Source organism: Hippocampus bargibanti, linkage group LG03 (assembly GCF_051943395.1).
Source record: "Hippocampus bargibanti isolate YZ-2025 linkage group LG03, ASM5194339v1, whole genome shotgun sequence".
Taxonomy (NCBI): Eukaryota; Metazoa; Chordata; class Actinopteri; order Syngnathiformes; family Syngnathidae; genus Hippocampus; species Hippocampus bargibanti.
In genome coordinates this window covers 16,845,588-16,873,566 of record NC_142736.1, presented here as the reverse complement: position 1 = coordinate 16,873,566, position 27,979 = coordinate 16,845,588, and the positions used below count along the sequence as shown (strand labels likewise).

Below are 27,979 nucleotides of genomic sequence, written 5' to 3'. Positions count from 1 at the left end.
ATCTAATTTTGAGTTTTCTTTTGAAAAATGCCCTTCTGCAAATAAAAAAGAACAATGATATTCTCAGCGCGGATACATTTCGTGATGTCATCGGAAGCGTTCACCTGTTTCGGGGCGTGGTCTACGGCTGAGCTGTGACTTCACTTCAATCTCCTCCTCGAACATACGATTACTAATGGGCTGTTGTTGTAACATAGTTTCAAACAACTCCTTGTTAAACTTATAAAAATTTCTGATTTGTTTCTATTAATTTTTAAAATATATTTTTAATCGTGACAGCGGCGTTATTACACCATGCGGCGATTATTAGCCGCCGCCCTCCTCTCGTCGCTACTGAAAGGTACAGAACACGTTCTTTTTCTCAATCTTATGTCACGTTCGGATGTGTGTTTCTTTTTTTGTTGTTTGTCTTGTTGTTTCGTTTCAAATAAATATGATCAAGGAGTGAGTTTGTCCCTTGCCAGTTCAGATAACTTCCCTATTTTTCACCTAATGTGAGTTGCCTTATCTAATCATGCGGATCCACCGCTACAATTGTGAGTCACAATGAGTTGCATTTCTGAGGTATGTTTTATATATAAAGCATCCCAGGCACAGTTTCAAATTTTTCAATTTTGAGTTTACTGGTTTCGTCCCAACAACCCTGATTTTTGTTAGCCGGTTTCACTTCCTGTGCCTTAGTCTGTGTCACCTGTTTTTCTGGTTGGACCGCTTGTGGGATGAGCTCCCTGTTGTTTTAGCAAAACATCCACTGTTGAATTCTTACCGTACTCGTTTTATTTTGCGCTAAATAGACGTGGAAAAGGCCATGGTTTTTCAGGAAACCTTCCATGGGAATTAATGAGAATTTATAAGAATGAATGTGTATGAATGTGAATTAAACAGATGTTTACCAAAATGCAAAAGTTGAGTGTTGATACTGAACTCAATTATGGTGTGGGGAAAATATGTTTTAATGTAATCAGGACTAAATTAGCCAGATTTCACGAAAGTACAGTGGTACCCTGTATTTCAATTTTAATTCAATCATCAGCACTCATGCTTTAATTCAGTATTCATTGTGCTGTTCCATCATGTGTGTGTGCCTCTCTTTCCAGGGGCCAGCTTTATTAGTTGCTCCATCAGGTGTGTGTGCCTCTCTTTCCAGGGGCCAGCTTTATTAGTTGAAAGTTTACATAATCGAGAAGAATGTCACAACAGAGCGTTGTGAGTGCTCGCAACACAACAAAAATTTGGCCCAAGATAGCTGGAATCTAAAATCCTAAATTGGGTCACTTCTAAGATGCGGTAGCACTGTATTGTACTGCCTCCATGTTTGGGCAAGAAGTGCTCTCAATTTTGTGCCATTGTCTGGTTTTGATTAAATAAATTGTTCATATATAGGCTTTCCATTAAATTACACTCAATTCCCAGTTAGCTCCCATGGAAAGTTTGCAAGTCTGAGTGCTCATATGTGGCAGAAATATGAGCCCACACTTTGCATTCACTTTGCACTGACCTTAATGACTTTGAGTCAGTAGTACTGTTCGGGTTTACAGTATACTGTATGTATTATGTACTGTATTTAATTGTGTGTTTGGCCTGCCTCTCCAGTGTCGCTGTGTATTCAGGTGATCGTCTCCCAGCAGGAACGCAGCACTGCTCTCTTTGCCTCTGTGATTCTGCGCTGCGACTTTTCGACATCTGCAAGCCTGCAAGATGTACTGGTCACCTGGAGGTTCAAGTCCTTCTGTAAAGACCCAGTACTGGAGTACTACTCCACATGTAAGAGATGATGATGATGATGATGATGATGATGATTTATTATTTATTGTTATTATTATTCATGTACAGGCATTTGTTTATGTATTTTTAATCTGTTTAACTTGTAAACCAGTGAACATTCTTCGGAAAGCCGCTTTTATCCGCAACATTTATCTGTGTGTGTGCGTGTGTGTGCGTGTGCGCGCGTGTGTGTGTGTGTGTGTGTGTGTGTGTGTGTGTGTGTGTGTGTGTGTGTGTGTGTGTGTGTGTGTGTGTGTGTGTGTGTGTGTGTGTGTGTGTGTGTGTGTGTGTGTGTGTGTGTGCGCGCGCGCGTGTGTGCTTGTGCGTGGGTGCGTGCGTGGGTGCGCAGCTTACCAATCAGCACTTCAGCTCGGCCAAGATCCTGCTAATGACTGTCCCGATCGCCAGCGCACAATTCGTACTGTGATTCAGAGGAGAGGAAACAATGAGCCCATACGTGGTGCAGAATACAAAAATCGCAAGATCTCTCTCCAAGACAGTGAGTCCATACCACAGGATTTTGGCATTTGAGAATGTATCTCAAAGAACATCTCATTGTGTGAACGCTTACGACCATTCACCTGTTCTTATTTTGCCAATTTCCATCGTGTTAATCCTTCCACATTTCCTCACCAATTCAAACGCGTTCCCACTTTCACATATTCACCATATTTGGGCCAACCAGGAAACAATGTTACACACTCCCCAAATGACCACTTCTTTCAGAATTCCAGATTTTCAACCACCTCCAAAAAACATTTGACACAAAAATAGAGGAACAAAAAACATTTTACACTTGAAATGTGCATGTTTTCACGGAACAATATCAAATGGTCTCTGTGCAATTTATGATTCAAACAATTCTGACTTGAAAATATTCAACTCCTTCAGGACGCACCTATTCTTAAATTCCCAGATATTCCACAATGAAATTCCCCAAAAAAAAGATGTTATTTACACATTACAATTTTCAATGCTCTTCAACATTCCCGCAATTAGAAAAGGTGTCAGCAGTTTCAAAATAGCCTGTATTGAATATCTCCTTTGTACGACAGTAATGACACATTTTCCGACTGTGTTTGGTTCAACTGTTGTGTTTGTGCAGAGGCTGATCTGGTCATCAATGAGGTGGAGTGGTGGGACAACGGCGTATACTTTTGTTCCGTTGATGCAGCCGGAGACACCACAGGAGACTCTGACAAAGAAGTGAAACTCATTGTTTATCGTAAGAAAAACCTATTACATCTTATCCCGTGACATGTTGCAAAGTGTATCTCTTCGCATGTACTGTAGTTTTGTGACACTTGACTCGTCCTCCTCTCTCAGATTGGTTAACCGTACTTTTCATTATCATCGGAGCTCTGCTGCTTATCATCTTATTTGGCATCTGCTGGTGCCAGTGTTGTCCCCAGAGATGCTGTTGCTATGTGCGCTGTCCCTGCTGCCCACGGCAATGCTGCTGTCCGGAAAAAGGTAGTAGGGCTTGCTATTCTTTGATGGAAACTTCAGATTTCAATTGAAATTGGCTGTCAGGGGGTCATTCCAAACCCCATATATGATAAAAGGTAAAGTGGGATTCTGCGATATAGCCCATAATGCATAAAATAATACTTTTAGCTCTCTCACATGCTTTAAACACAATAAACCAAGGGTGCTCAATACATAGATTGCAATCAACCTGTTGATCTCCATGGTACTATTGGTAGATGGCATGACAAGGTGATGTGACATTGTCATGAACTGACTCTACATAAATAAAGTTGAGTTTAAATATAATGGGTAGATCATTTTGACTTGGTCATTTCAAAAGTTGCCCCCATGCTGAAAAAGTGTGAGCGCCCCTACTGACTATCACTATACTATACGAACACTGTATTGACTCACCGCAGTGACCTCTGCTGGAGCCAAACGTTAAGTGTACTTATGTTTCATTCATATCCTGTTGAAGTGACGCGACGCGATTATCTTCTGAAAGTTCACTCACAATTTATTGGTTTATACCACAAGGCAAATCTTTCCTATGATACCTTCTCCAAGGAATGTTCTTGTTGACATATAATTAACATTATCTCGAAAACAGACTGTGATATATAATTAGGCTCTATTGTAATAAAAGGAAATAATTCATAAACCTTCAATCTATGCAGTATTGAAAATGAATGTTTCAGTCATATATCTGTGTAACACTTTCTTTGACTTGAACGCTGTCTGTAAAGTGATTAGCACCCATTCATGAAAAAAATGGATAAAGTAACCACAAATTTTACTCGTGAGAATACTGTAAATTTAGAATACTGTCGCAAAAAAAGTTCTTCAAAATGAGTATGGGTCAGTACTCCTTGAAAAGAAAAATTAAGTAGCCTACTGCATAACTAGTGAGTAACATCTTTATGTTTATGTTCTACTTTCAATCTGCATGAATCACAAATTATCAGAAATATGAAATGGTCATTTACAGCTTCAAATATTGTCCAAGAATATCCCGGTTATACCAAAACGAAATATTGCATCTTTATAAAATAACACTGAAAGGCAAATTCGACCAGAAGAAATTGTCTTCCATTAACTTTCTTTGTTTCCACTCGTAAAACAGCACAATATGCCCACAAGGCAGATTGGATAGAAAACTGCAAAATATTTTCTCAAGTTAGTAGTGGGGTTCTTGCAGGTTAAATTGTGAGCAGTTTTTGAGTGAGACAAAAACGGGGGCACCTCACAGCGGCTCCTTGGCTCTTCAGACTGTGAATAATGGCGAGCTTGTTTTTTTTTTTTTCTGCCATGCATCACATGAATTAGTCGCGTTGAACATTTTGCTCAAGTATAGAGTAAAATGCATCACGTTGCAACAAATCTTGACCCATAGTTTATTCTATCCTTTGACTTGCCTGATTCTAATATGTTTTGGCTACATACAAAATGTCAACAGAAGTGATTTCTGTGCTTTAAAAATCTATGTTTGTCTTTCAGCGGTAATGCAGCATCGTATGATGAAGGAGGCTCAGAGGGCCATGGCTCCATGGATGGGAGGACAGCCTGTATATGGACCAATGACCCGGGCTTCTTCCTCTCAAATTAACCCATTACTATATGCAGGTACCACTTGCACAGCAGGAAAGATACTTTTGAGTTTGGACTCTACTAATTTGGGATGGTGTTTTCTCCCAATAGGGTCCATGTCGGGGAAGAGCATGCCTTTGAAGCCCATGCCACTGCCCCCACCGCAGTCGTCAGCGTATAGCCTACCGACCCCGAGTATCCACGGCAGTCACACACCTGCCAACACCAATCACATGCTTGACTACATGGAGAGTCAGGTCAGAGGGTTGGACGTTAACAGTCCGCTGCTTCAGGTATGTACTGCGTTGTTGTTCTTACCGTTACCAAGGTCTCACAAACATTCATCTTAAAACCCAAATTAGAAATTGGGTTACTTAACTGAGAATCAGATTTTCCTCGCACAATCTGACAGAACATGACTCGGAATTTGGATTTGCCTGTGTCTGCAATACAATGGGGGAGCTTAAATGAACCCTGACTGTCAGTTATGTGATTAAAACCGACTAGACATATTTTCAGGTCCTGGCCTTAAGTTTAGGGAAGCCTCATGTAAAGGCTATTTTTTCTTGTCATTGATTAATTTATCCAATACCCCAGAGCACCTAACTTATTTCTGATGCTATTGACTGTCTCCCCAACCCCCTTTTTTAAAATCATGTTGCTGTCATCAGGCTCAGCCGCCTCCACCTCCTCACATGACACAGCTTCAACCTGCCCCCCAGCACATGCCCATGAGCGTCCCCTTTTCAGCCGGGCCTCCCAGCATGATTTCTGGTCTCGGTGACATGCCTGCGGAGCGCCGCATCATTACCCTCCCACCTATACGTGAGCCAGGACGTATGCCACCCCCCGCACCTAAGACTCGCCCTCCGAGCTCCAGTGACAGCAGCCATGGTGGTTTCGGACCCCGAGGGGAGCGCAGCACACCGGGCCGACGCTATCCTTCACCTACGAGGTCCAGAGGCATCCCGAGGAGCTACAGCGAGGAATCACTGGATGGGCGGCCGCGTGGCGGGGTACGAGGCGGCATGGACCGCCCTCGATCTCGCTCCAGAGATGATCTCTTTGATAGCAGGTCCAGAGGGAACTACAACCCACGGGGAGCAGGTCAGGCGGGAGGGTCCTGGAGCTCTGATGAGGACAATTATCGGAGAGGAGGAGGAGGAGGAAGGAGAGGCGGTGGAGGCTGGGGTGAGAAACCCCCCAGCTACACTGAGTATGAGCCTGGAAACAAACCAGGACCAAGAAGGAACTATTCTGTAAGAAAAACATTGCTTTAATTTAGTCACAATAAATATTTTTTAATTATGACAATTGGATTTTCTTGGCTGTGAAAAAAACAAAACAAAAATCTAAAGTTAGTGTGTTTCTCTCAGGTTAAGAGCTATCGCAGTGGCACCAGCGTCGTCATCTGAACGGAGCTGTGAAACGCCCTTTGACCTCTGTTTCTGAGCTCACGCACAACTCACTTGAACTGGGAGTTGTTAGCAGCCTTGTTGTCAAACTCCTGGTTAATTTGAAACACCTTATTGGCCATCGTCATCTAAGAGCATCACTCCTGCCTGCCTGGGAGCGTAGAAATGCATTGAAATAGATGTCAAATGTTTGATGGCCTTCAATGAAATTAGAACATTGTTTAATGTTGCTGTTTTTTTCTATGAAAACATGTTTGAGTATTTCGTCAATGTCGTTGATATCGTCCATGTACTAGCATTTTACTTTTCTTCACTCTTCAGAAAGTTTAGCGCACTAATTGAACATGCACCAATTGAACATGTGTCTATTGTAAAGTTTTTTTTCACTACTCATTTCACATTTGGCCTCCACCTATTAGCAACAACGGGTACATGGACTTATTGCTGGAAATCAATGAAATTGAATGACTGTTCAAACCGCTCTTCATAATTTTTAAAGTTCATGCTTTTGGAATTGTCTGTTTTTCTTTACATGAAGTGACCACTTTTGTCTTTATGATAAGAATGTTATAGCTCTCAATGGGCCAGTAGTGCTTGATCACAGCAGAATACTGAAACTGTTACATTATGTTGCCATTATTTAAAGGAAAAAAAGATTTATAGAAATGTTTTGCCTTAATTTTGTGCAGTTATCGCCGTGAAGCCTTGAATGATAATGGTGAAACTTTTTTTGTATAATTGTGAATAATAAAAGCCATTAAAGTGTCAATAATTGACATACAGTCCTGTTAGTATCATATTCATTTTGTGGGAACTCAAGGATGGTTCATTATTGTATTCTGAATTCTTATACTGGGTCAAACAAGTATTCAGTACTATTCACAAATAAAATACATGTCCTATATTTTCATACCGCAAAAATGAAAACAATTCTAGCAAAACCCACCTGTGAGAATTTTAAATAGATTTCATATTGTCCAGAGAAGATCACGTGGAATTTGCATGTCCCTCCCACACCTGGGTGGGTTTTCTCCTGGCGCTCCAGTTTCCTCTCACATTCTGAAAACTGCCTGCATAACACAGTCCCATGGTGTGTTCGTTTGTGTGTGTGTGTGTGTGTGTGTGTGTGTGTGTGTGTGTGTGTGTGTGTGTGTGTGTGTGTGTGTGTGTGTGTGTGTGAGGGGGGCGGGGGGTAAATGGTTGTGCATGTGTGCTGACAACCAGTTCGGGGTGTACTCTGCCGACTCCGAGATGACAGCAGAAATAGGATCAGCCTGCCCACGACCCTCATGAAAATAAATCAGTAGATTACAAAATAGATCTATGAATGAATGGAGATTGAGACATTTACATTAGTTTTTTGTGCAATGATCACTGGATCGTTGTATAACCGATTCTGGAAGTTCAGACCAGACTTTATGCACGTGTATTGATTATGTGGTTAGGATAGTCATATTGATCATATATGGAGTAGCATGTGTGTATGTAATAACCCGAAATGCTAAAATACACAACTGGTTTGTTTTTACTCTATCATATGGAATAAAACGAATGTCCACGTGAATGGAGTGAGGTTGTATGACTCAGTTTTTTTAGGCTCTGAGACGTTAGTGTTTTTATTCCAAAACCGCTTAAAAATCCTTAACATGGACCGTTAGGGATTTTAAAATCTACTTTGTATTACAGTAAATTTCGGAGTATATACAGTATTTAATTACAGTACTTTGTTTGCTTTGAATCAGGCCCCACTCTACAAGTATTTGTACGCCGGAATAAAAATAGCCCAGCGTTCTGAGTAACACCATATACTCATGTAACTTTAAAAAACCCATGACAAAATGGCGCATAAGCCTAAAAATTACTTTAGACACCGCTGCTTTTATTCACGACAGTATTGTACATGATTCATGTCGCACATTACTGACGTCATCCAGAGGCAGCGCTGGCTTGCCACGTCGGTGTCTGCGAAATGCATTGCCCTAGTTGTTCCTCGCATGTTTATGCTTAACTTTTTGGTGAAAACACACCTTTTCATTCGAAACTGAATTAAGTCGGCATCACACTAGCCTGTTCAGAACCACCGCACCCCATTTTCACGGTGCTGCAGTTGGTCGCGTTGGATTAAAAAAGAGAGGAGGAATGCTCGATTCCGTTTGGACTCGTCCGGCTGGAAGCCACACAAGTGACTGACTGATGCATCCTCGTTCACTTCACCCTCCCGTATGTAGTGTGAGTAAATGTGACTGTACAGCGCTTTTCCTGCCCAATTTGCGTCTTTAAAACACACACACACGTCCACACATTTCCCACGTTTTAAGCTATTTGCTAAAGTTCCAAACTCAACTGCCGTATAAAAGAAGAGCACGCTGCCTGGTATCATAATTGAGAAACGCCAGGTTTAGTTGGTGCGCTTCGCAGCTGTGCTCACATGAAACCAGATCACGTTTATTTCAGTTTTAATCATGCATATTTTACTAAACTTAAAGGGTTAAAGTCTGAAGAAATGACAAAATATTCGCATGCAATATTAGTTCCTGTTTTCTCCAGTGGTTTTCAACAAAAATATTTCTCTTTTTCTTTGTATGTTTTCAATTGAACGGTTTGGCCATCAAATGCTTGAAATCTGTGCTTCTTTTTACACTTAGGATCAACCCATAAAACACGTAGCTAACTTGACACGACTACAATGTATACCCGCATATAAGCTTTTTCACTTACTGTAATATTATTCATATTTGGAAATTAGCTCCGCTTAAATGTAGGGTTGAATGACTTAGATGTAATGCATCAAAAACTCATATTAAAGGTGCATTTCAAATAACGTGTAAAAGACACCAATCTTAAATATGAATTCATTCAGTGTCATTCATCTTCGCCCGAGTTCCCCAAATTGCCAGCCGCTTTTACGCATTTTGACAACCCACAGACCCACATATTTTTGTGTCCTGGACAATACAAACACCGCACCTCCTAAAAAGAGAGAATAAACTTTCTTCTGTCATAAAATTCTTGGAGACATGTTCCAATCAGGGTAGCAAAATACATATTCCGATCATCTATAAATTATGATCAGTTGATACCTATTCTGATAATGGTCATATGCCTTAGGTGCACACTGTCCAATTTTAGACCACATGTCCACATGTTCATCCCCTTATACAAGAACGAGACAATTTTGTTGAAGCAGAAACTGCGCAAATATAGACAGTAAAAATTCTGTAGTCCAAAGCCATATTTGCGGTGGCCAGTTTGTCCTTAAAACACAATTTCCTTATGTGGAAAATGACTAACGTAAATGTCCTCTATGTACCTGCAAGTATTTTGACAAAATGAATGTGAAACAACACAAGCAATAAAATTCACAAATATACTGTCCAAAAACAGTTTACAGACGCTCCCCAACCTACGATCATTCGTGTTATGAACAACGGTACATACAAACGTTTTTGCGGATATGTAAAAAAAAAAAGTTCGGACAGAGATGCTGCGAATTAGATTTTGTATTGCGCGCATTTTTCCGGCCGAGCTCGCTTGCGAATGGCTGCGTACAGTATGTGCTCCCTCTTCCCAGTTGAGGCACATCACAGTATAATGCACACACACACACACACACACACACACACACACACACACACACACACACACACACACACACACACACACACACACACACACACACACACACAAAGACACATTGGAGGTTTCAAGGGCTTTACACGACGGACACCAAGGCTGACCAATCAGCACCCGGTTATACTGAGTTCAGGCCCCGATCCGCCGAGCCAGCTTACGATTGGCTGCGTACAGTATGTGGGCGGGGAGGAAATCCCTCTTCCCAGTTGAGGCTCTGAGGAGGAAGTGAATAAAATTTGCATCTTTTGTAATTACAGTATAATGCATGGCAATAAAGAGTCACATGCACATCATTGTTTCGGGTCCGGCGAAAGAGTCGTAGGTGCTGCTTGAATTTAAGCGACTGCGGACTTCCGGGTTACATATAGCCAGACTTTCGCTCACGTAAACGTTGATACAATGGAATAACATTGACAAAATTTTAATGCATCAGTTTTTATTCCGGGTGAGGTATAATCTGTTCGATAGAAGTTCTTCGGAGGGAATATTCACTGTATTATTATTTAGTTGCTGGTTTGCGCTGTAACGTTTACTGACAAGAAAATGCATAGTGGATGCTACCTTGTTTCAGGCTTGTCACTAGTTGGCTCCAACATGAGCTGATCGCGATCGGAGCACAACCGATGTGTGTTTTTCGTTTTTTAGTACCGTATTTTCTGGACTATAAGGTGCACCACATTGTAAGGTGCACCTTCAAAGAAGGACATTTTCAAACGTTTCCATATATAAGGCACGCTTGATTATTTGAAGTCCGCTTTTGAAAAAAATGAAGGCTTTTGAAGGCTTTTAGGTACACCTTATACTGTAGTCCAGAAAATACGGTAATTAACTGTTAGCAGCTAGTCAAGTGGTTAGAACGTCGACTTCACGGTGCAGAGATCCCGTTTCTGATGCTGGCTTCCCACATGGCTCGCATTGAATGAGGGTGGCGTTTCTTCATGCCATTCTTTATTTAGTCTGACAATGAACTGCATTGTCACACACACACGTTCTTCTACCTTGTTCTAAATGAACTTTTAGGTGTGCCAGCCAATGATGCCAGTGACTCTCCAAAGGCACCACCATCTTTTTTTTAACCTTTAGCTCCACCGTCACCAAATACTCATTTTGAGTGCTGGAATTTACGAGACGAGCAAGATCGCTAGTGGCTAGAGATCTGGCAATGGGGAGTGTACAGTTCGCTTGAAGTTGCTACACATTCAAGCTCATCATTTTATGTGGATCTTCACTTGCACTTTTCTTCACATCATTTTAGATCAAGGTTTTAGAACCTTTGTTGATTCATTGGATTGGATTTGCCTTTATTAGTCTCGCAGTGGAGAAATTTACATTTCACAGCAGCAAAGAAATGAAAGTAGAAAAGCAAAACACAGGAGCTGCTGGAAAGGCAGCCACTCTCGCGGCGCCGTCTTGAAGTCAAAAGAACAAAAAAACTCAATAACATGACAACACAAAGACACAGAGACATTCATTCTTAAGCACTTTCTGTACCCTCTTTGTTACATAAAGCAGTTCCAGATGAAAGAGGAGAGGATCAAAGCGTCTCTTCACCAGTGGATCAGGGACATCATGGTGGAATGTGCACATCGACTACAAGCTAAATGTTCAAAGCAAACACGCAGCTGTAGCATCCATTGACGAAAAGAGATTGCCTCACATCTCCTGTCCCCCATAAATCAGCTTCAATTCCATCCCGCGACAGTTCCATATACGCATCGGCGCTCTGCGCTGACGCTCCTTCCTTCTTATCGCGGGCTCCTCAAGCCATGTATCCATCCAGCCGCAGACTGTCCAACAGCACCGACCTTCCACTGAACAAAGCGGCGCTGTGAAGATGCTGTCCATTACAGGCGCAAAAAAACACAATGGCCCCAGAGCTGACCAGCGATGACAGTCGAATGGCACCGACATTCCTCCCTTTCAAAAACAGTACTGGCATATTCATGCTGCCGAAAAGGCGCAAGCGCTCAGCACAGTCTCCTGCTTGATGAATGTCGTGGTCAAAAATGCTGAAAAACAATCCGTATCCGTTCCACACGACGCACAACAACACAAAGTGACAAAAGAAAAACAAAAACAACAAAAAAAGCAAGGCTCATCAGAGCACTTGCTGACGGCTGCCTACTCGGGCGCCATCTTGGACCCCAATTCATTGTGCCCATATTACATGATTAAAACTGCACCAAGCAAATATAAATTCAAAAAGTATAAATACTGACGTTAGAAGCTTAATGTCAATTTAGTCAAAAATCGAATGTGTTTGGAAAATGGATGGATGGGTGAACTTTGTGTCAAATCTGGGCTGAATTGCAACATTTGGATGTGCAGGCGGATTGGTAGACCTTTTTGCCACTCAATGGAAGAACTGTTGATGTTTCTGGATGTCACAAGACCACCTCGGCGTATGCAGGGGGAAAAAAAGGTTTTTAAATGATTAAAACTAAATAATGCAGATGCTCTGAATAAACTTCCTGTGCTCATTGTTTGTCTTTTTACCCAATTTTAACCCAATTGTAAATTTCTCCATTGTGAAATGAATAAAGGCTCATCTAATCACAGAATAATCGATAGTCAGTAAAAATCCCCCCTCCCCAAAAAAGAATAATACATAGACTAATAAGTAAATAAATGTGGATTTCAATAATTCCAGCCTTGTTCCAGTCGGGTAAAAGGGGGCATTTTGAAGGAAAGAAGGACTTGTAAGTTTACTCTTGACCCTATAGTATGTGATTGGATGTGTTGTTTTAATATTTGTGCATTTTTTAACATAGTGTAAGTCTGTTTTTTCCCTACATTTATACATTGTCACCAGTTTTGTGAAGCGAAAAAAACAACCCCTTTTAAAAAGAATGTACGCTGATAAATTTTGACCTAATATCCCACAGGCATTAAAAACATTTATTGTAATCATTTTTGGGAAACTATATTGTCCTGAAATATTGATCAGGACGGGCCAATGTATAAGTCACATGCATACATGTATATTCTATACCCTCCCCGTAAAACGAAGAATGTTTAGTCATCTGTTCTATAAAGCGCTTTGCCACAGCTGCAGCTGTTGTCCAGGTGCTGTATAAATAAAAAAATGATTGGAGTTGAGTGGAGCTACTGCAGTTTAGAGAGTTGAGTTGGGCACTCGCTGTGTGGCTGGACAACTCAGTTGTAGTCATTTGTTTTGTACTATTGTGACTCGATTAAGACATACAGTATCTTCTTCTTATTTTCCTTTCGGCTTTTCCCAGTATATATGTTTTAAATGTCTTTTTGCTTATTTATAGGTTACCGTATTTTCCTGTGTATAAGGCGCCCCCAAAAGCCTTGATTTTCTTTAAAAGATGACCCTGCGCCTTATACACAGGTGCACCTGTGAAATATTGAGCCACAACAGGTCTCGCAACTCCTGTCAATAGCCACCGACTACATTTCTCCCTGTCGAAGAAGTACGTAGTTTATAAGTCGCTACCGAGTGTTATCCAGGGTTGTCAAATCCAGGTCCAGCAAGTAAGAACCCCACCACGGTTGGGCTTTAGCCACAGGTACTTCTGCAGTGAACCCTGTTTATCGCAGCATTTACATTTCAAAAAGAAACCCAGTGATATCCATAAAGTAGTCCGCTTCAATATTGACAATTAACATTGTAATGTCGATCATTTTTAGTCTTCAAGTATACATTTTATTCCGTGTTTTAAGCTCTAGTAAACTGTGAGCATGATCAAAAGCGCTATAAAATAAAATGTATTATTTTTATTATTATAATTACAATCATTATTATTATTATTATCATCCATCCATCCATCTTCTACCGCTTATCTGAGGTCGGGTTGCGGGAAGCCCAGACTTCCTTCTCCCGAGCCACTTCTTCCAGCTCTTACTGGAGGATGGCGCTTATTATTATTATTATTTTATTTTTTTATTATTAGTATAAATACGAATTTTAATAGACATTACGTTGTGACTCATTTATTTCACATTCCTCTGATTTTTCCTCATCGTCCGGACTCCACTCCGCCAAAGCGCCCTTTTCTACTCAAGACTGTGACAGTGCAGGTGTCTTTTTCCAAAAGGAGAATTTAGTTCTGGGTAATTGTTGGGACATCGTTTTTTATATTCTCATTCAAAGCTTGTTTCCCTGCAATTGACTGGCAAAGAATGGGTATCAAGAGCGCCAGGAGAAGTTTAAAATGGTACATGTCTGTACTACTGTTTCTGCTCTCAACACGCTGTAAAAGGCGACCCATCACACGTCTTAATGTCAAAACCCCGATTTGGGTCGGCAGTGATATCTTTTTCCTAAATTTTTATGGCTCTTGCTCATCAAGGTGTTTACTTTGGCAAGGTTTTTTTTTTAACTTCCATCTTTATTATTTTTATAACATATAAGACCAGTTGAAATTGAACATTTGAATACAGAATGCCTTGTGCCCAATTTGTATTGCAACATCCTTTTGTAACTGAAACGTATTCAACAAGGAAAACAACAACCCAAGAACAAAAACAAAACAATAACAATAAAGGAAAAAAATAGTGATCAATACTGACAAGTTACCCATATTTTGGATTTATATTTGTGAGGCATCTTGACTGATTTGTGGTGTTCGTTCATTCATTTGTTTGATTGTTTTTATATTCATCCCATTTTCCCATCTTGTTTTAAACTTCCCTACTTGGACCCCCAATAATGTGTGTCAATCTATGCAACTCAAATATCTCTTCCACCATTCCGAGCCATTGGTTCTTTGTTGGTGGGTCAGTTTAAAACCTTTTCGTTCTGGCTTTCTTGCTGGCTATCAGCAACACTTTTATCAAGTACTGATCTCTCGTTTGCACGTTTTCTTGATTTATGTTATCTAGATACATCACCAAGTCGGTCTTTGGTATTTCATAGCCAATTATCTTCTTCAGTTCTCTCCAAGCTTCTTCCCAATAACCTTTCAACCTTTGACATTTCAAAAATATGTGTGCGTGATCTACATTTCTTTCCTGTCCACGCAGCCGCCAGCACTCGTTCTGTCCTGGTTTATTTTGGCTTACTTTTGTGACCAACTGCCTACTTTTGCATCCCATGTATATGTCTGTGCATTTTCTGCATTTCAATATTTCAAATAAAATCTTGATTTTGTATGATTAAGGAATGGAATGGAGTGCTTTTTATTGCATTCATTCTTTTTTTAACAAAGTATTCAATGATTCCATTTTTAGTGAGCCACTCCAACATTGAGTTGGTGCAGCTAATCCATACGATCGGTATCAGTATCCCTATGTTGGATCTCAAGGGGGGAAACATTGGAGTCCTTATTTTGAAAAATGGTTTGAGACTTTTGACTGCGACTGTTTCAAAGCAGGCACGGTTCGCACGCCGGCTTCACAGTGCCGAGGTCGTGAGTTCAAGACCCGGTCCGGCCTCCCTGTGTGGAGTTTGCATGTTCTCCCGGGGCCCGCGTGGGTTTTCTCCGGGTCCTCCGGTTTCATCCCACATTCCAAAAACATGCATGGCAGACTGATTGAACACTCCAAATTGTCCCGAGATGTGAGTGTGAGAGTGACTAGTTGTTTGTCTTTGTCTGCCCTGCGATTGGCTGGCTGGCAATTCAGAGTGTCCCCTGCCTAGTGCCTGAAGATGGCTGGGATAGGCTCCAGCATCCCCCCCCCGACCCTACTGAGGAATAAGCGGTCCAGAAAATGGATGGATGGATGATCAAAGCACAGGCTCATTTTTTCTTTTGTTTTGCAGCATGCATTTTTGGGGGGGCAACGCAGTCAATGCATGTGCCGCCGATACAACCAATAATTTCCTGATTCTCCTAAGTGATATTGCTATATTTCGTTGTGTTAGAATTTAGGACTACAATTCAATAAAACTAAGCATTGGGGGGGGGGGGGATTTCCAGTTTTATGTTTTGGTACTGCAAGATAAATGACAAGCCAAAAAGTTTGGATAGTGGTGCGTATTTTGACTTTTTGCAGCTGTTGAACAGCCAAGCAAGATAGCATTTAGCTTCACCAAAGGTACTACCACAATCACGACTCACCAGATTAGCTAGCTAGTTCAAACTCTTTTCCATTTCTTTTCTCCTTTCACAGCAATTTTGCTGATGTAATATTTGAGGTAAAGCGGAAGTCAGTCCATTTTTTTCTTTGCACAAATGTTTTCTGTAGCCCCACCAGTCTAAACACAACATTCTGTTTATTGCAGTGGCCTCAGCGTGTATGGTCGCTCATTAAGGAGCAAGGGGGAATCCCAGCGTCCGAGGTTGCCCCGGTAACCGGAGACCATGCCAGGGGGTCGCAGGGGTCCCAGCAGACAGCAGTTGAGTCGCTCTGCCCTGCCCTCCCTTCAAACTCTTGTTGGAGGCAACCTGGGCAATGGTACAGGGCTCAGAAACAGGTAGGTGACCTTTTATCTCAACGTTGGTCACTGAATAAGATTCACGAGCAAACAGAGAAGAAAAAAAGTAGCTTCCAAAATTTGCTCAGGTTACACTTGACGGCATTGTAAACAAACATTGAAAAGTAAAGAAGAGTTTCTTGGCTTTTTGAAATAACAACCTTGATTTCCGGACGATTGAGTGCGTCTGATTATAAGCCACGGTCACGAAACTTTTAAACAAAGAACATTTTGTACACATATAAGCCTTACCAGTATTTTAGCCGCAGGTTAAAGAAGGATGCAAGACAGAAAGTGTTTTCAAAGTTTTAATAACATACCTCAACTTTTATTTTCAAATAGTGCCTGTAATACGGCAGGACCACTGAAGCAAAACAGCACAAACGGGATTGGTTTATAAAAACAATAATAATTGCTGTTCGCCATTGGGTGATGTTTTTTTTTCCTTTGGAAAAAAAAACCTCACTGTAACACTCGGTCAATCATTCCTTCATTTGAATTTCAAACATCAGAATCAGGATCATCTTTATTTCCAAGTATGTAGAACACACAAGGAATTAACATAACTGCTTTAGTGTTAACTTTGACGACAATGAGTTTTATTTATTTTAATTTTTGTGTTTGTTTGGTTGGTAATGTATTCATTTTTGCATGGTGGATGCAGTAAAGCCCTCTCATAACCGGTTGTTTTCAGTGTGACGGATGATAGCGTCTCCCTTGAGACATGTAAATATCAATTTGTCTCACTCCTAGTAATAATAATACATTTTTCAATTTATGCTCCAGTTCTCTCTGGTGGACATTAGAAAAATCTATATAAACCGAAGCTTATAGTCCGGAAATTATGGTATAAGAAAAAAAATGTTTAAAAGACCAATACAAAGGTTCAGTGGGGGAAGCAAAGTTTTTAACCTGTATTTAAAAGCATATTAATTCACTCATTCAAAAGCTCCTATATTTTGTTCTTCTACCTCTTAATTTCATAACTTTGCTGCTGTGAGTTGGGAATTTCTCCATTATGAGACGAATAAAGCTTTTCTTATGTTATTTTTCAAAGGTTTGATTCACATGTTTGTTTTGGCCAAGCTTTTACGTCGGATGCCCGTCCTGACACAATCCTCTGTATTTATCCGGGCTTGGGACAGGCACAATGAGACACTGGCTTGTGTCCCCTTGTGGCTACAGAATAAGCAACTCTATGAATTTAATAAAAATGAAGATGCTCAATGAAAGGCGATGACAGCAAGGATAATAAAATGGATTGGATTGGATGTACCATTATTCATCTCCCAGTGGATAAATTTACATTTCACAGGAGCAAAGTTATGAAAATATGTCGCCAGCACTGGAGATAGTGGAATGTCTTACCGTGAAATGGGCATCTCTTTCCCGACATATACCATACTTTATTTGAATGTTGCTGTGCGTAACCAAGTCACCTGACCAAGTCGACCAATGGCGCGACTGATGGCGTGACACGTAACCAAGACACGTGACCAAGTTGACCAATGGCGCGACCGATGGCGTGTCACGTGACAAAGTCACACGGCCAAGTCGACCAATAGCGCGACCGATGGCGGCTCATGTGACCAAGTCGACCAATGGCGCGACCGATGGCGGCTCACGTAACAAGACACGTGACCAAGTTGACCAATGGCGCGACGGATATATCGATATAAAAAACAAAAATGGCCGGCGGGGGATGAAAAGGAGCACCGTAATAACCGGATTATCGTAATAACCGGGTATCGTACAAAACGGTGCTAATTATACATAGAAAGACTAGAAATGTGCAAGGGAAATGAAAATAGTATCGTAATAAGCGGTACCATCGATATAACCGATATCGATATAACGAGACTTTACTGTAGCTATATTTTATGTTTAAAGACTCGCGCTGAATATTCAGGAAGTCTTGTTTTTGAGTTGGTGATGAGTCTGTATGTGACATGACCAAAGGAACGCCCCTGACTGAAAAAATGACGCATTGTAGCAGTCCTTCCATCACGTCAATGTATTTTGCTGTACTTGTTTGGTCTGGGGACCTCGTGCTGCACCCAAAAGCCGCCAGAAGAGGGCGTCCAAGCTCCGTATAAGGAATTTATCAGCCTGTGGAAACGGAGGTGGCCACAGGAGGTCCATTTTGTGCCTCTTTTTCGGTGAGACATTTCCCCTCAATGTTGCCTCAAAATATTCTCCTGCAAGATGTATTGGTGTGACGTCACAAACTGGGGGCGGGACTTTCTTAAAATGCCCAATTCGCAGCTCAATTTGTTTGCAGATTTTGGACACTTTAAGTCATTTTTATTGGTGTTTTGCAATCGAATAAAAATATCATACTGCGTGTTTTGGGTATTTTAGATGCTATAAAACGTTTTTCTGATGTCAGTTAAAAAACAAAAAAGTGACGTCGGTTGTCCTTTAAAGGACAACCGACGTCTCCGGACAAGTTTTGTCCAAAATTTGTAAAATGGCTTCAAATGACTACTGAGCATATTTTAAAAAGTTTCCACCGCATATAGCTATATTTTACGTTTTAAGACTCGCACTGAATATGTCTGTCTTGTTTTTGAGTTGGTGACGAGTCCTCACCCTACTTCACTGAAGGAACGCCCCTCAGCGAGAAAGGACATACCTTGCATCACCTCAATGCATTTTGGAATACTTTGTTTGGTCTGAAAACTTCGTGTTAATCCGTGTTGATGGCAAAATTAGAAGGAAAACACATCAATAACGCGATGGTGAATCCTTGTGTGTGGCACCGAGCATCTATTTGATATTCACTGACAAAAATTGCAAGGAATTAATCAGCCCGTTTCCACGGAGCTTTCCACGGAGCTTTGTCACCCTCCTCTGCCTCTTTTCGGTGCTACATTTCCCCCCCAGATGACACACATTCGGTCCCGCATTTCCCCCCTCAAAATGACACGGAATAAATTATTTAATCGATTGCAAACATGTATGCCTTTCCTCTTCAGAACTATTTGAATCATATTCATAACTGGATGAGTAACAAGAAAGCATATTCTCCGAATCTGAAGCCATTGTTTTGATTCTCGAGCAAGGGAGGGAGGGAGTTACTCTATGGACTGTTGTTAACTCAAAGTCAAAGTCAGCTTTATTGTCAAATATGCTAATATGCATGACATACAGCACGGATGAACTCAACCTCTGGTGTGGCTTCTCTTCTTTGCTTCTTCTGAGACTCTATCATTTTTGCTGACTAAAAACCTCTGAATTGACACCTGTTGCTTTCTGACTTGTAAGGTCTTACGAAACTGAGGCACCGCATTATCTCATTATGTTGATGACTGAAAACCTCTTAATTGACACCTGTTGCTTTCTGACTTGTAAGGTCTTACAAAACTGAGGCACCACATTCTCAACATGTTGATGATTCTCATAGCCAGAGTCTTTTCTAAATGGAACTGTTCAATGAAAGCTTGCACATCATTCCACTTAGCCAACATTGTCTTGATGCTCTCACTTGATGCTGCCGCCATCTCCTCCATCCGTTGCAAGCTTTAAAATCATCAATAAACGGCGAACTTCCAGGTTGCCGCATGACGATATCAGAGTGAATTTGCTGTGCTTTCCCGGATATAATTGCTTTATTCACGCTGTTGCTGGCGAGCTGCTTTTCGTTAATCTAAATTAACAGAAGTTTTTCAACCTTTTCTATTACACGAGGCCGTTGCTTTGACAACACGGAAACACCTTTAGCAATACACGCACCTTTAATAGCTTCTTTGTTCCGAAGGATGATAGCAATGGTGGACTTAGCACTGGGCCGGTAAGTCAGACAAACGCACACCTCGTTCGTGTTTCTCAATGATCTCCTTCTCCTCGACTATAATTTTGTTTTGTGTCTTCTTCGGCTGAACACGAGCCTGTGGTGAGGTCTTTTTTGGTCCCATAACAGCAAAAGTATCCGTGATAAATCCTTGAAGACGAACGACGTGTTTACTCGGAGAAAGGGGGTGTGGAAAGGTAGGCCACTGTTCGGTCGTGTGGTTTGGTGTTCTTCCGCAGAAAATTACTCCGCCAGCCGTGGTGGGGCGGCGCTCCATGTGTATCCCGAAAAGTAGTGCGTATGCCAAGGTTTAATTTTCATGAATTTAACCGAAAAGTTCGTAAGGCAAGGTGTTTGTAAACCTAGGTCCCACTGTATTTTATTATCCTTGCTGTCTGTCTTGCCTTTCATCGTGGATTTTCATTTTTATAGTGTGTGTGTGTGTGTGTGTGTGTGTGTGTGTGTGTGTGTGTGTGTGTGTGTGTGTGTGTGTGTGTGTGTGTGTGTGTGTGTGTGTGTGTGTGTATGTGTAAAAAAAAGACAGATGTATTAATGTTATTTCTGCCCTTTTATCTGGTGTGTGTGCCTGCGCGTGTTTTAGGAACAGTAGCTCCTTGGGACTGTCTGCACCACCTCTCTCAGCCGTCGTAACGCCAGAGCCGGTCCGCCACTCAAAAATTCCTCTTCTGCCGTTGGACAGCAGCCTGCTGTTTGAGTTCTTGCTTTTTCTCTATCTCCTGGTGGCCTTGTTTGTCCAGTATGTCAACATCTACAGGACAGTTTGGTGGTACCCATACAGCCAGCCACCCACTTCTACCTCACTCGTAAGAGAGAACACACCCCACAGACACATTTGAAGTACCATGCATAAGAGCGATACATCAGAAGTAAAAACCAAACATGATATCAATGCAATGTCAGCCATTATTGGTTTATGTTTTTTTTTTTTTGTAGTTAAGTCATTCACTGCCAGACGATGTGCAAGAATGTGTCCACTCCACTGTCAGGGTTTTTCGCATTACCACTTGAATTCCAGGATCCACAGAATATTGAGTTTTAGGACTCGATAAACATTCAATACAGCGTCAGAACCTTAGACTCTCTTCTTTCATCATAAAAAAGAGTTAATTCCTAAATTATATTGGTCTGGAGTGATATGAGCTTAAAATGAGGGTGACTGTCGAAAATACAATGCAAGCCATACATATTGGTTAACATAACGCTTTAACAACAGCTGAAGCTGGAATAAAGTGCAAACATGGGAAAAAAAGGAAATGCTCTCTCCTTGTGTAAAAGAAAGGACATTGCCAAAGGCCATGGGCAGCGCTTTATTGGCACCAAGCATAAAAAAACAAAACCCGAACAAATTCGGGAATGGCGCTGGAAGTCATATTTTCAATTCCCGAATAAATTCGTGAATGGCAGTGAATGAGTTGATTCCTTTTTGTTTTGGCATTTTCTAGCTAACTTTCCATGATCGATAAAATATTAGTTCAGTTTTGATCACCCACATCTCTCCATACTAAGAAACTTGATACCGACAGTATATTTAACCCCTGAATTTCTTTTAAACCAATGATAGTATTTTAAGATCTGTTTATAAAAGGACAGTTCCATTTCATATTTCTGACAAAAGAGTCACTCTGCATGACACACTAGAAGTTAAAAAAACAATTCAGTATGCCCTCTTTTGTAATAAATGCAGCAGACTGAGTTTAGTCGTTGTTTGAAGAAAATCATCAGTAAAACAATTCTGGTTAAACCAGAACATCACCGGAAATCCAATTTGCTGTCTGTGATCAATTCTGTGTTTGCCTGTTTTCTTTGTGACATTGTGCGAGGAAATCGCTTATTGTCTCTTTTTCTGTTTGTTGTTAATCTGCAGAGCTTCCATTTAATGGATTACCACCTGGCTATCTTTATCACAGTCATGCTGGCCAGGAGACTTGTTTGGACAATTGTTTCAGAGGTGAATTCACTTTTTTCCCTCCCCAGCGAACAAACTTCAATTGCACTTTTACCTTGACGAACACGTGTAATTTGTTCCCTTGTCGTTTTCGAAATCTAAATTGCTTGTATCTCGAATTGACTCCACACATTGAAATGAATGGAAAGGCAGTGAGCACCCCACTGTCTCAAAAAACACAAAAAGCACAAGAGAAAAACAATGGAGCGTATAATAGAATGTAAATAATTAAACTGGTCTACTCTTGCTACTTTTTTCACTTTTACACAATTTAATCTTCACGGTTTTGAGGTTGTTTTTTGTTCTGTTTCCTTTTATAGGGCGTTTAACTCGCTTTGACCAGTGAGTGCATTGATCTTTTCATGGACAGAGATCCACAGCTTCAAAAGGATTTTAATGCACTTTATCCGTCAACGATTTCTTAAGTGTAACCTCAATGTCATGAACAACACCTATAGCTGTAACATGTATATTTAGGTAAAGCAACTGCAGTTTTACCTAAATATACATTGTTAAACAGTATTTGACATATGTAGATAGTTCGTAGAAGTACGAAACTTGTACTCCTTTGCCAAATCAACTTCACGCCGACATCATCAGATCACGATTTTGGGTTATTTCATACTTTAATTCAATGTTCGTTTTATTGAGTGCTTTTTGTTTGGACACCCAGATTTTTAAAAACATAGTCCATGCACAAAAGGCAAGTTAAAATGTGAGCACAAATCATTAATGTTCGGTTAAAACTTCTTGTTTGTCTTTCCTGGTTCGGGTATTGTCTGGAGTTCACTTGATAAAAATATCAGCAAGTACGATAGATGGTGAACAAAAAACTACTTTATTCTAATGAGACAGAAAAGGCACTTCTCGTCTCGGTGGGACGAAGACATGAGCACACGAGCAAAAAGAGAACAAAGAGCAAAAGAGACAAAAAGAGACCGAGCTCCCGCTCTGACAAGTTTTTAAACATACACAGTGGCGATCTGTTGTCCAATCAGTTGCGGACAAGTCGACCTTTCCCGTCCAATCGGTTACAAACAACTCAGCGTTGGGCGGGTCTCAGATTGAAGTTAGAGCTGTTGCTTTTTTCCCAACGACTATTGAACTAATAAGACTGATAGTTTTATTTAACTAAATTAGACTGAAATTAAACGTGCACAATTCATAATATATACTAAGCTAAACATGAAAAAACATATGTTTACTTAATCTAAACATGAAATAACGTAATATGTTTACTAATGTGCATAAACACTCTATCATTCCCTCCTGTTGTACATTTAAACATCAGTTCATACATTTCCAAAAGTTTTCATGCATGCACGTCATACTAATTGCACAGGGAACCATTCTAATCTCATCTATCCAATGTCTAATATTATTTAACTTACCATGGAGAAGGCGAAAAACCTCTATCACAATTTTGCTGCTGTGATATATAACCTCTCCATTTTTGAGGGTTTTTAATGAGGAAAACTCCTTCTCGGCTCTCCGTTTCCTTTTTTTTGCTTTTGTTCTTTGGAGCAACCACTCTCTGGCCATGGTGTACTATCCCTAGCTACAACACTGGGTCCCCTTCACGCATTTGTTGATACAAAACCTTTGCGTAATTCACCTGAGAATTAGTTATCATATTCATTAGCATTGTTCTTAAGCATGGAATAATACAACCAATGACTAAGAAAATAAGTACAATCACAATTGCGAATGGGATAAACATTCTGAGCAAAGTCTTATACCAAGAGCCTCCAAAGAGCCCGTCAAAGATCCACGGTTGATCAGGCCGGTGATCTTTGGCCATGGCATCTCTGAGATCCCTGACAACAGACAGAGCATCAGTCATGTTTATGGAATTCGCTTCTTCGGGTATGTACGTACAACAAGTATCACCCACCATAGCACAGACGCCCCCTTGTGGGGCTGTCAAAAGGTCCAAAACCATACTATTTTGCAGCACCATTTGTCTAATTGCTGCAATTTCAGTGTTTTGCATTTCATCTACTTCCAAACTGGCGTTTACAAACACTTGAAACCTGTAGTCAATTGTTTCAATTCGTAGCATGTTTTTAGCTACTCCAATTTGTAGAAAAAGAGCTAACATTACCTTACTTCCCGTGCTATGGTGTTTGAATTGTTCTGGAACATCAGTTCCCCAGATCGAATCATGGGGCTTAAACGACACTCTTCTTTTCACATGATGGTGTGCTGGACGACTGGTAACGATGAAAGTATTGTCAGTTACAGTAACAGGTGCGCACATACCGTAGGCTTTCGGAGGAATAAAAGAATATACTTTCCAACCACATAACCACCAAAGATGTGAAGATACAGGTAAAATGGTGACATTGGTGTTTAACGGTAGCACGTATAAACATCTATTCTCATCTATAAAACCTAGATTTTGACCTGTACCGTACATTGCAACGCATACTGGTAATCGCAATCCGCTCTCGGTCATAACCTGATTTTCAGTTTCCAAAATGGTATCCAAACTTGGAACAATCTCTCCTCTCGAAGCATTGCGAAGAACTGGAAAATGTTGATCAGGTTTATGCGAAGATATTAACATATACGCAGCTCGAGCCATTTTATCTCCAAATACCTTTGAATGCACTCTTTGTTGCGTTACAGAATGTGGCATAAAAGAACAAACAAAGCAATTACTTTTCCTATTTTGTTTAGCAATTACTGTAGCATAACGATACCACGTGTTTGATAACAACGGATTCCAGTCATGTTTTTCTCCTGCAAATGGTTGATATAATGCGTCCATGACACCTGAATTTTGGGCTTTTTTGTCAGGTGTTTCCATCCAGGCTGTCGGTCTGATGTGCGGTTTATTTTTGAACGGCGATGTCATGACTGGTGTTGTCAAAGATGACATCATGCATATAGTTACGGGAAAACCAGTGTGATGTTCACGAAAATCAGGACAGAGTCTCAAGTCCATGCATCCTGCAACCTTGTGGGTTACGATAACGAGTTGGATATCTGTCATTGTGCCAGTTCCAGTTCCTAACCAGTTCCCTCGAGTTATCTTTCTGACAATTCGTTTTGCTTCTTGGGCACAGCTATTTTGAACCCATTTTGTTTTGGGCTCAGAATGGACCACAACGGAGTCCCAACCAGTGGTCCAAGTCTTCCCTGACTTGATACGAGCGTACCAAGAACCATGAGGGTAATCACTTCCAGTTTGTCGTGCTTCGTTCATGAGGATGTTAAGAGGAAATGAGATGATTCCTGCATCTTGTAGTGGCAAGCAGGCTACAGGATGTGCCATGCTAGGGCACTTTTCTGCCATCGTTGGTTGCAATGGTGGAGTTTGGCAGGCTGATGGAATGGGAGGCTTTACGTGCGTCATCTGGATTGCCTCCACTAATTCATACAGCAAGATGATGTGGACCAAACCCATGGCTATTGAGTGGTTTGGCTCCGTCTCTCTTCCACCTGCTCCGGATCTGGTTGGTGAACGATTTTGCAGTGGCTTTGATGCACCCAGGTGGACCTCTCGGCGATCTTGATGGCAGTTGGCGTTGTTATCAGCACGGTGAATGGCCCCTCCCACTTTGGCGCCGACCAGGACTTCCTTTTAATTGCTTTGATCAGCACGTGGTCTCCGGGCCGAAGCAGCTTCTGCTCCTGTGGAGACAACAGGGCAGACTGCGGCAGTACACAGGCTGACTGAACCTCTTTTGTTGTAAACATTTCACACAACCATTTTGCCAACAAAGCGCCTGGATCTGATTCATTTTCTTGCCAGGGCACACCTTCCCATAATGGGAGGATGAAAGGTCTGCCATGCAAGATCTCAAAAGGCGTTAAGCCATTATTAGTGGGTGTTATTCTCATATATAATTTAACCAAAAACAGACATTCAGGCCATGGTTTGCCTGTTGCCTCCATGGTTTTTCGTTTTCCGGTAAGGTCAAGGCAAACACATTAGTCAAATCCAAGATTTCAACTGGTTTTATTGATTCCCATTTCTCACTGTTGTGATTGTTGTCATCAGTGTTGAAATGGGGTTCCTCACGTCAATCTGAATGTTTTGTTTTCTGTCCTTCACCATATCGCGTATTATATGGTGGAGGTCTGTAAGATTTCCCATGTTTCCTTTTCGGTATAGGTTTCTTTTTGCAGTGGCGAGCAATATGCCCTACACTGCCACAACTGTAGCATCGATCATTGTGCAGCATCCGTCTCTTCATCCGATCCTGGTATAACACGTTCTCCATTATGTTACCCATGGTAGATGCCATCACATGTTCCATCGGCGAATCTGCACCATTTCCCCACTTTTTTCTCACCACTTCTTGGGCGTGTATTGCCCACTCCATGAGATCAACCAACCTTCCAGTCCGGTGTTGGACATAATGTTTGCGAATGAAATCTCCAATTTCCGGCGTCAAATTCTGCAAAAATGTTTGCTTGAATTGGTTGACATATATGGAATTCTCATCAGCAGATTCAGGAATACAGCAGTGGTTTCGAAAAACATTTTCCAAGCGTCCCCGAAAAATGTTAATATCTTCCCCACGTAACTGTCTACAATTCTGAATCAAGCCAAAGTTTGGTGTTTTTTTCCATAATGTTCGGATGTTTTCACAAATCAATCTCCGTTGGGTTGTCACTTCCTCGTACGTCATGTTCGTTCCCATCGATGTTTTCCCAGTAAAGTCACCTTTCACCCGATTCCAATGGTGTCCCAAGCATCTCCTGAGAACCTTAAGTGTTTCTTGTCCATTCAACTGATAAGAAGCACATAATTCCTCAAAATTCTCAGTCCAACTTTCTGCATTTTCAACAACATCACCTAGTCCTTTACACGCCTCTGCGACATCACTGTCGCCCCATGGCCGATAAACCAAGATAGTTTGATCATGTATGCTTGAAGAATTAGGATTTGCTACCTGAATAAGTGGCAAAGCGTCACAGTCGCTTCCATTATTCATTTTAATTCCATTCAACTCTTCAAACGGATACAATTGTCCAGAACAATTTGCTTTGCTCCTTGTATGCGAAGAGACACAATCAGCAGCAATCTGATTTGCCATATCAGGTTGTAATCCTCGTATTCCTCCAGTAGGGGTCATAAGCGCTCCATTCTGCTGGTCTGCCCAACAGACATTTGGAGTCATCACCGGGGGGGGGGGCCCACCCAGGGGGGGAGCCCACCCGCCCCACAGGGGTTGAACAAATGGCGTCCTCCCCTTTCTTCAGCCCTGCGGAGGAGGGCTAGAAGGAGGAGGGGGAAGAGAAGGAGTGGTAGGAGGGGGGTTGTGGCGCCTGCCCGGGGCAGCCCCCCGCCTCTCCCCCTCGCCTCCCGTGGGGGAGCTCTGGGGATTGAAACAATGGCTGCTTTCCATTTTCCACCAACTTTTCATTGGGACGTGCAACCGACGAAGCCACAGTCTCATCGTCAGAGCTCACTTTGGAAGACATTGCAACTATCGCTTTCTCCTCTTTTTTCATCCGTTTGGCTTCCATTTCCCTCTCTCTGATTTTTGCTTGCGCAATCCAAGCTTCGCAGGCAATTATCTCGGCATGTATCTTTCCAAGAGATTTTTTCATCGCGGATGCTTCCTGAAGTTTCAATCGAAACATGATTTCCCTCAAAGGTTGTAGTTGCAACGCACCAGAGAACGTACTACAGTCCATCCACTTCTTGCAATAAAGTTCGCTACCTGGGAACTTTTTGGACATAAACTCTACGTCCCTATGAATTGGGGTCTTTTTAGAAAAAATAGCACCCATTTTCACGATTGCAACAACAAATTCCTTCTTTAACTATCACCAGAAAGGAAGCACACCTCGCGATGTTGATTCAAACCCAAGAACAAAGGGCGTGATTCGCGCCAATCCTCAGCCAGGATGCGCGTTCACGCACACACACAAGGAATGCTCTTACGCACACACGCACACACACCAACGGCTCAAATGACTTCGCCCCCACCCTTTTTTCTCTCCGA

At 41.4% G+C, this 27,979-nt stretch overlaps 2 protein-coding genes across 3 annotated transcripts in view; both read left to right on the top strand.

Moving 5' to 3' along the window:
• The first annotated feature begins 122 nt into the window (after positions 1-122).
• Positions 123-7,012, top strand: ildr1a (immunoglobulin-like domain containing receptor 1a). The gene is made up of 9 exons (XM_088992280.1): positions 123-340; positions 1,594-1,764; positions 2,114-2,263; positions 2,870-2,989; positions 3,091-3,237; positions 4,732-4,857; positions 4,933-5,114; positions 5,493-6,080; positions 6,198-7,012. Exons 1-9 carry the CDS (start codon positions 295-297, stop codon positions 6,234-6,236), a joined length of 1,569 nt encoding a protein of 522 aa, XP_088848406.1. The 5' UTR covers positions 123-294; the 3' UTR covers positions 6,237-7,012.
• A 1,171-nt stretch (positions 7,013-8,183) lies between these two features.
• Positions 8,184-27,979, top strand: part of tmem39a (transmembrane protein 39A) — a 28,735-nt gene continuing 8,939 nt past the window's right edge. The window contains exons 1-4 of one of the 2 annotated variants that reach the window (XM_088992277.1): positions 8,184-8,456; positions 16,063-16,254; positions 20,649-20,871; positions 21,933-22,016. In XM_088992277.1, coding sequence (XP_088848403.1) covers positions 16,142-16,254; positions 20,649-20,871; positions 21,933-22,016 — 420 coding nt within the window. In that variant the 5' untranslated portion in view covers positions 8,184-8,456; positions 16,063-16,141. Of the gene's footprint in view, positions 8,466-16,062; positions 16,255-20,648; positions 20,872-21,932; positions 22,017-27,979 lie in introns of both variants that reach the window. The other variant, XM_088992276.1, reaches the window with a different exon arrangement.